General features: G+C 27.4%; 1 protein-coding gene across 2 annotated transcripts in view; it reads right to left on the bottom strand.

The window, feature by feature from the left end:
* Positions 1 to 426: 426 nt before the first annotated feature.
* Myc (bHLH transcription factor Myc) overlaps positions 427 to 10117 on the bottom strand; it is a 116420-nt gene continuing 106729 nt past the window's right edge. For both annotated transcript variants that reach the window (XM_073975135.1, XM_073975134.1), the window contains exon 3: positions 427 to 2325. In XM_073975135.1, coding sequence (XP_073831236.1) covers positions 1445 to 2325 — 881 coding nt within the window. In that variant the 3' untranslated portion in view covers positions 427 to 1444. The remainder of the gene's footprint in view (positions 2326 to 10117) is intronic.

Genomic DNA, 10117 nt, shown 5'->3' with positions numbered 1-10117 from the left:
AAATATTTTTGAAAATAGGAAGCTTGGTTATTTGTTTAGTTTCAGGTTTGAATATTTCTTGTTGTTGTATGTGTTTTAGTTTAAAGCCAAAAATACACACCTTTTTTTTTTTTTTTTTTTTTGTTGGATGCCAGAGTGGGAGTGTGAGTGTGTGGTGGGTGGCCTTATTTTCACTCTCCCTTTGTTGTTGTTGGAAAAAATCAATTTCTATACGCTTTATGCTCAGAAGTTTCAAGTTGTTGGTGTTGTTTTTTTTTTGTATAAGAAAAAAATTAAGGCCAAAAATATTCCCAGCATAGATCTCCACACTTCATTAATTCATTTTAAAATATTCAAAATTTTTTTTACTTCACATGGGGGATTTTTTTTAAATATTCAATTTCGAGAAAATCATTGATTTGTTTCCTTCATGACATGAATTACTTCTTTATTTTCTTGGGTTCATTTTTATTTAATAGAAATTTCGCTAAAATAACAGTTTTTTTTTTCATTTCAAGTATCTCTTCTGGGCATGTTTTAGTTTGTTGTTTATAATAAAACAATATTTTGTTGGTTGGTTTGTTGTTGGTTATCACAAAATTAAAGAAAAAAAAATTCTAATCAAAAAACATTATATGATATATGTTGTATGTATATAAATTTGTTGTTGCTATATGATAATAGGAAAAAAAGTTGTGTAATATTAATTAAAAATAGTGTTGTTGTTGGGTTTTTTAAATATTAAATTAATTAATTTTTTACAAAACAAATGTCAATGTTATTTTTTGTAGAATTTCCAAAGAAACAAAAAAAAAAATAGTTGTGCTTTTTCTAAAGCAGCCAATATCCAAAATAGTTTTTTTCTTTTTCTTGTTATAGAGTCGAAAAAAAAGAAATTAAAAATTATCATTAAAAAATACGTTCAATCAAATCAAACTTAAAAACTAAGAAAATATGGTTAATTTTTTGTTGTTTAGAAAAATGAAAACTCAATAAAAACTTCAATTCAATTTGTGGGGTTTTGAAGACCATATAATCAAAATTAAAACTTAACAAAAACTTGGGTTTTTTGCTTTTAATAGATAGCTAAACTTTAAGCTCTCACAAAGGCTAAAAGTTGTTAGTATGTATGTGTTTTTAAACGTCATTGTTTTCCTTGTAAAACTTGCTGTTACCCAATATACAATTTGGGTATGATTCATTCTCTCTCTCTTTGTCTCCTTTCACAATGTAAAGGGGGAATTGTTGCAAACTATTCCAAACAATTTTTCAAAAAATTTCTAATGCTTTTTTGCACACAAATATAAGTTTAGCATTGTGGTTTTACGGTACCTGACACACTAAAAGACCACGCCGCCATTGCTTACATATTTTGTTTACGTTGCCTGAATAGTAGGTTACATTACTCTCCTCTCTCTCTGTGCTTATCAGCTGTATTCTATACAGAATTCTCCATTAGATTTTATCAATCCAATTGTTGCTCTCTCAGTTGATTTAGTAGCTCCTGCTTCCGCCTCATTTCATCCTTAAGCTTAGCCTTGAGCTCACACAATTGTTGATCTTCTTTGGTCAAAGCCTCACACAATTTCGCCGCCTCACGCAAAATATTAACCTTGGGTGCACGTTCCTTATCTTTGATGCTGGGTATTTGTTTTTTCAATGCTTCAAAAAGATTTTTCAAACCAATTCGACGTTGACGTTCCATATCATTGTGTAGATTGCGTTTTTCAATGGTATCGGCCGATTCATCCAAACTAATGCTACGACTCACAGCACCACCGGCGCCAGCAGCTGGTTGTAAATGTATTGTGGAGACCATGTGTTTTGTTTTCTTGCCACGATGTTTTTTGCTGGGTGGCAAAACAGTTGTCCCACTAATCAATTCACCATTAATGATGGTGGCAGTAGTAGTACCGGCTACTGTAGCGCCACCATGGTTCAAAAGACGTTTACGTGATTTTTCTGCCGTACTTAAGATATTAATTGGTACACCTGCGGCGGAGCCGTTATTGGAATCCGACGACATAACCAAAGAAATATGATGGGTTTGGCCATATTTCGTGCTGCCGGTGGTGGTGGTATATTGATTTTGATAGGGCGTGGCAGCCGGTGAGGGGAATCGAGAATTGTTAAGCGATTTAACCGGACTATTGCTGGCTGGGGTATATGGCAATTCATATGAGCCACGACGACGTGGTGGTATGGTACGTAAACCATTCGGTGTCTTGACAATACGTGCAGCATTGAATTTGTGGGCCACCTTTGTTTGTAGGGCACGACGATCCTTATCCGAGGGATTTGTGGGTAATTTTTTATCCGTAATAGAGACGACATCGATTTCTTCTTCTGCAAAGAGAGAAATGACAAATATAGGAGGGAGAAATTAGTACAAAATGAAGATTTTGAAAGAAATTTAAAAATAAATATTTAATTAAAACTATTTTTTGCTACTCTGTGGATTTGATCAACAATGTCTAACAAATCTACCCGGTTTTTTAAACTTCAATTAAAAATATTTTTTGCAAAAGTAATGATAAAATTTAATATAAAAAAAATTTTCAAAAAAAAAAATACAAAAAAAAATTAAAAAAAATAAAAGTAAATAAAACCAATGTTGTTGTTAAATTTAAAATTGCAAAAAAAATATTTTTCATATGAGAAAAAATTTAAATTTTAATTCATTTATTTTTCTCGTTTGACTTGATCTATTGTTGTTTGTAAAAAGTTGTCGTCTTGACAAGGTAAAATATTATTAAAATTTTATTTTTAACAATTAATTTCATAAACCTTTTCTAAATTTTTTATCAACTTAAAAAAGTTTTTTTTTTGTAATTTTTTTCAATAAAATTTTACAAAATATTTCATTGATATTTTTGACAAGTCGAATTACGTCGATATGGAAATACGAAGAAACGGCTCCACCTATACACAGAAAAAAAAATTTAGCCATTTGATAAAAAAATCAAAGATTCAATCAAAAATTTATCAATTTTCCGGCGATAAAAATATTGTCATATTGACAAAATTCAATAAAATTATTTGATCACAATGTAAAAATACAACAGATAAAAACTTTTCTAAATTTTTTTATCAACTTAAAAAAAAAGTTTTTTTTATAATTTTTTTTAATAAAATTTTACAAAATATTTCATTGATATTTTTGACAAGTCGAATTACGTCGATATGGAAATACGAAGAAAGCGGCTCCACCTATACACAGAAAAAAATGTTAGCCATTTGATAAAAAAAATCAAAGATTCAATAAAAAATTTATCGATTTTCCGGCGATAAAAAAATTGTCATACATATTGACAAAATTCAATAAAATTATTTGATCACAAAGTAAAAGTACAACTGATAAAATATTTCACATATTGACAAAAATATTTATCAAACTATTCCACATTGTGCTTAAAAAAAATATTTTCTTAATGAAAAAATTGTACAAAAAAATCGATAAATATTTTAGTCAACATGTGAAATATTTATGAGTTTTATTTTTATTTTATGATCAAATAATTTTATCGAATTTCGTCAAAATGACAATTTTTTTGTATCGCCGGATTTTTTTCCTTTGTAACCTACTACAAATTGTTGAGGTTTTCGACGAATCTGGTAAGAATTATAGTGGAAGGAAGCCAATTGGAGTGTAAAAAAACATATAACAAACAGTTTGATAATAATTTGATGAAAAAATTGTCATATTGATGCAATGTAACAACAATAATTCATCAATATAAAAATAAGCTACTTTTTTTGATATATTAAAGGATTTCACAATATTTTTAGACAATTTCCCATGATTTTATTATAATGAAAAATTTCATATTAAAGAGCTTAAGGAAGGAAGGAAGGAAGTAGCGGTAATAGGTGTATTGCAGTGACATCAAACATATTATGTCATTTTTATTCTATTGCCAGACATATAGAACGAACACAACTGACTAATTTTATGCCAAGACATCTATAAATCCCTCTACTTCTTGTTGTTGTTTGTCATCCATATTTATGCTCCCACAAATAGCTCTGAAGAGATTTTTACTTCAATGGAAAAAAGCAGAACATAAAAAATTTGTAGTCTATGAATTCTAATCCGATACCTACATTACGGCAACTATTACAAGTTGTCGTAAATAAAAACAACAACAACAATTCATGTGTAAAAGTTCACATAAAGTCATGTTAGGCAATTATTCATTCATAAAGAGGATACTACTCTGTAGGTAGAAGCTTTCCAACAGTGACACTTGTCACAAATTTATGGGAATGGCTGGCAGGGAGCAGAGTTGGGGCGTGTCACAACAAAATATGGAACATATGAAAATGCAATGACTTTTAAAGCGGATTACAAAATGCCTGAGAAACAGAACAACTCACATTATCATCACAACAATACTCATAGGAAAGGCAATGTACAAGTAGTCTACGACGACTGTCTTCTGTGATAACTTACGAACTGATGATGATGATGGTAGTGGTGGTGGTGGTGGCGACAACCACACACTATCATCAAGGAGTAGAATAGCAGAGAGGGAAGTCATTCCTTCCCTATATATATTTTTGTTATTAGTTAGTGAACTGTGTACAATAAATTGAAAAAAAAACTAAACAATTTCGTTGTCATGTTGTTCCAAAAAAACAAAGTTTGGTTAATAAACTTTGCTTCTTTCTTCCTTGCCATCCAAAAACCATTCACCCGACCGACCCCCTTTTTATGTCACTTCAAAGCCAAGTCATTGAACTTCTTTCTTCCTGCTAACTAACATGACAAATCATGTCTGTAAATTTAAGTGCCACAACACAACGAAATATGGATGGAAATAAAATTGCTGCTAGATTTTTGGCGCCATTTGGCCATTTATTTTGGGGCACAAAATAAAACCATTTTGAGGTCATAAATCCTGGGCCAAATAAGGCAATAAAAAATAGTTTTTAGTTTAGTTTATGGCAAAAAAAAAAAAAAAATCTAGGAAATAAAATGTATAAATGCATGGCATAAACTTAGACGGTGCACAAAAAGAATCATTCTAAACAATAATGGAGCAATAATACGGTAATAATATGGGGTCGAAATAAAACGTTTTTTTGACATGAGAAGATGTGTAAAACAAATTGCAAAATATTTTAAAAATTTAAGCTCCTCTAAAAATAAAAAAAATATGAAAATGAAAAATAATATTTTAAATTAACAATTCAAAATATTTCATAAAATAGACCTAATCAAAGCTATGAAAGTAATACATAACGAAGTTGATGGACCTGTTCGAAAAAATAAAAAAAATTATGAAAATAACAAAATAGTTTAAATTCAAAATATTTTATTAAATAGGCCTACTCAAAGCTATGAAAGTAACACATAACGACTTTTGATAGGCCTGTTCGAATTGGCGACAACGGCAATGCTATTTAAACGGCCGACTAGCCAGCCTACCATTGGCGGCGTCAAGAGCTTGTCGACACACTTAAGAAAACTTCCGCATAGTAACAACAAACACAAAACCCATCATCACACACACAACAAAACTTAAAATTAAAAAAAAAAAATGGAAAAGAAAATTAAAACATATTTTAGCAAAAACAAAACAAAAACAATAGAAATACGAAGTCCAAAGAAAGCAAAAGGCGACTTTGCAATGCTCTAAAAAAACCAAACAGTAAAAAATCATATGAAAGTTAAGGCGAAAGACGGTGGCGGCGGCGTACACATTTAGGCCTATAAATTTTTTGACGCAAATGTTATGTATACAACATACATAAATAAATTGTACCTATGTATGTATATATAACAATTTGTAGATAATATAAATAACCAAAAAGCAACAACAATAACAAAAAGAAAACTACAATATTTGCCAATCTAATAAAGAAAGCAAGCCTATGGCAACAAAATTCAAATACCATCGAATCATATGAGCGAAATGGAATGGATGAAAGAAGAAAGTACAACAAACGCATATCAAAACCATAGCAAAAGGGGGGCCTGGCGACGACAAACCCAGCTAGCTAAGTGGCTAGTCACTAGACCAAATTGAAATCGAATGTAAATGAAGAAGAAATGTAGGCCTACACAAATACCTTTAGAGGAAATATAAGTAGAGAAAGAAAGAAATGAAAGAAGGCCTGCAGTAAAAATGTCATGCCGCAGCAGAAAACAAAGGTATTTAAATTAAAGTACAATAGCTAAAGAAAAATGGGAATTTATAGAACCAACGAATTATAGGAAAGGAATATATAGGGAAATGTGAACTAATAAATCTTTCTTCTCAACATTTGCTTTATGTATATCTTTGGATTTTTGCCTAGGCCTAAATACCTCAAAAAGTAAAAAAGAAGAAAAAATTAATCGCTGATCTAATAGACTGCGAACTCACTTAGCAAATGTTCGCACATTTTCGCCTGACGCAATTGCAAACAGACAAAAAAAAAAACAACTAATCACAAAAAGAGATAACAATCCCATCAACCAGACAGACAGCTCCCAAAAAAATTATTGTGTACTTAGGCAACACGTGTGGTATACGAATATGATAATTAAAAACGTATATCAGCTGGTTGGCTGACTGGCAAAATACTTCTTGTGTTTTCACACCTAAACATTATGTTAAAAAAAAACAACAAAAATAAATTAAAAAAAAAAAAAAAAACATCTACAGATACCATCGAGTTATCACGAGTTCTGCGATAAATGATCAAACGCATGATCAAACAAGAATAAAATTAATCAAATAATTCAAGAAATCCACGGTTGCCACTCCTGCTGCGTGGGTGGGTGGTGTAATCAAAATGTTAAAAAAAAAACGGCAGAGAAGAAGCCCATTGACCCCTTAGAGCTATAGTTATAAATTTGTTATATCACAATTTTCGTCACTGTTCCAAATATAATTCCATATTAGAAAATTCTTTCCTTAAAAGTAAAAAATAAATATTTAATTTGAAGTAACAATATAAAAAAATAAATAAAATGTATTACTGGTTTAAAAACTAAAATAAAACTAATAGTCAAGATAATAATCAAAAATTAAAAGCATTAAAAATAATATGTATAATTTTTATACCCTCAGCCTTTAGGCTAGAAAGGGTATGTACACTTTCATACGGGCAAAATGTGCCTCATCGAAATAATGGTTTTAGACCCCAAGTATGTTTGGACGAAATGTGTTTCAGACAATTTGGAGTCGATTGAGCAATGTCCGTCCGTCTGTCTGCCTGTCTGGCTGGCTGGAGCGCACGATAACTCTCGAACGGATGAACCGATTCAGTTCAAATTTTGGCTTTCGTATTATTTTGCCCAAACTTAGTTTAAGTTCGAAGATGGGCTATATCGGTCCACTCCTTCCGGTACCTCCCCCACAAAAGTTCGAAAATGTTCGGAAAATTTGTGCGAACGATAACTCTTGAAGGGAGTAACCGATTAGGTCCACACTTTACCCATCATGAAATGTGTACCAGACTTAGATAAGGTTTCAATATGGACTCAATCGGTCCACTCCTTCGAGTGGCTCCCACACAAAATTTCGGAAAAGTTCAGTTTAGGGCCATCTCTCGAATCGCTCTGATTTTTGTTGTAGCAACTTGTATTGATTGCCCGCAAGATAATTCTCGAACGGATCTGCCGATTCGGTCCAAAATTTGGCCTCAGTAATATTTTTACCAAACATAGTTTAAGTTCGAAGATAAGCCATATCGGTCTACTGCTTCAGGTACCTCCCCCACAAAAGTTCAAAAATGTTCGGATAAATTGTTCGTACGGTAACTCTTGAAGAGAGCGGCCGAACTGGTCCATACTTTACACATCCTAATATATCTACCAGATATAGATCATGTTCAAATATGGACTATATTTGTCCACTTTATCCGGTACCTCCCACACAATATTTCGGATAAGTTCACTTTAAGACCTGCTACCGAATCACTTTGATTTTTGTTGAAGCAACTTGCATTCGCTGCCTCAATTACGACGGCAAAAGTTTTTTAGGGGCAAGTCCATACTTCTTGAGCAAACAGCCCGAAGGGTGTAAAAATCCCCTATGGTACCATATGTAGTGGCTGGATATCTACTTCCATAATGGTCAATGTCGATCCATTCCTTTTAGTATATCCTCCGCAAAACTTCTAATCTTTAATCCTAATCAAAATGTTTAAAACCCCCTAAATACATACGTTTTTTGGGAAAAAAATTGTTTCAATATACACAGGCTGAGGGTATATCTCTGTCGGTGAAGCCGACTGATACTTTTTTTACTTGTTTTATTTTATATTAAAAATAAATAATAATAAATACTAAAAAATAAATAAAAGAAAGTAATCAATAAATAAAAGAAAGTAATTCTCTTTAATAATGATATAAATTGTAATTAATATATATATATATATATATATATATATATATATATATATATATATATATATATATATATATATTGATTGCTATTTTTATTATAGTTTTTAATAAGTATTTTTTTAAGTTTCATTTAATTCAATATATAAATAAAATTAAAAATATACAAAATTTAATATTTTTAATATTAAATTTAGTTTTTTAATATTTTAATTATTTCTTTATTACAAAATTGGAATTGCCATCGTTTAATTTATTTTTTCATTGTCTATTATTTTTTAAATTTGTTTTTATTCAAAAAAAAAAATAATAATAATAATAATAATTAAAAAATCACATTTTTGATTATTATCTTTTATTTTATTTTTTAATATTTATTATTTTTCAACTTATTTTAATTTAATTTAATTTAGTTTTAAATTTAATATTCCGTTTTTATTTTTATATTTTTGTTTCTAAATTTTAATATTTTTGTTTTTGTTTATTTCTATTTTTTATGTTTTACTTTTTATTTATTTTTTATTATTTATTTTTATAATAACTTTAATGTTTTATTTATTTAAATATTTATGTTATTATTTATTTTATTTATAATTTTTATTGCTGTTTAGTTTGTGATTTATTGTCTGCATATTTATATTTATTTTTATCTGTTTACGTATTTATATAACTGTTTATTTTTATTTTATTTATATTATTATATTCAACATAAAAAAATAACAAACTAATATATTACATAATTAAAAAATAACTGTTTTGATTATTATCTGTTATTTTATTTTTTAATATTTATTATTTTTCAACTTATTTTTATTTAATTTAATTGATTTTTAATTTTATATTCCGTTTGTATTCTTACATTTTTGTTTCTAATTTTTAATAATTTTGTTTTTATTTATTTCTATTTTTTATGTTTTATTTATTTTTTATTACTTATTTTTACATTTACATCAAAGTTTTATTTATTTAAAAATTTATGTTATTATTAATTTTTTTATTTATATTAATTTTTATTTATGTTTAGTTTGTGATTTATTAATAATATTTATTTTATTTATATTATTTATTATTTATTTTCTCCATATTTATACTCATTTTTATGTGTTTAAAAATTTATTTGCTTTTATTATTTATTTTTATATATTTATATTTATTCTTTTAATCATATATTTATTTATACATATTTATATTTATGGTTTATTTATTTACATATTTGTATGTATAAGTTTCATTTATTTTATTTTTTTATTTATTGTTTCTATTTTATGAATTTTATATATATTTTTAATTTACTTTTTTATTATTGTTTATTTTTCTATTTATAATTTTAAATTTATTTCATTTTTTATTACTTATTTTTATAATTACATTAATATTTTATTTATGTAAATATTTATATTACTATTTATTTTTAATTTATTTATATTAATTTTTATTTCTGTTTAGTTTGTGATTTATTATTAATTTTACAATTTACTTTCATTTTATTTTATTTTGTGTTTAAATGTTTATTTGCTTTTATTATTTATTTTTTACATATTTATATAAATTTTTTTAATTATATATTAATTTTATAGATATTTATATTTATTGTTTATTTATTTATATATTTTTATTTTTAAGTTATATTTATTTTTTTTTTATTTTTTGTTTATTATTTATATTTTATGAATTTTATAAATATTTTTAACTTACTTCATATTTATTATTATTTATTTTTAATTTTCTATTTATAATTTCAATTTATATTTTATCTTTATTTCTTTTCCATTATCTAATGTAATTTTATATATTTTTTTT

The sequence above is a fragment of the Musca autumnalis genome, unplaced genomic scaffold (genome assembly GCF_047663935.1).
Source record: "Musca autumnalis isolate F117 unplaced genomic scaffold, ASM4766393v1 scaffold_3, whole genome shotgun sequence".
NCBI lineage: Eukaryota > Metazoa > Arthropoda > Insecta > Diptera > Muscidae > Musca > Musca autumnalis.
This window is presented reverse-complemented; position numbering and strand designations above follow the sequence as displayed.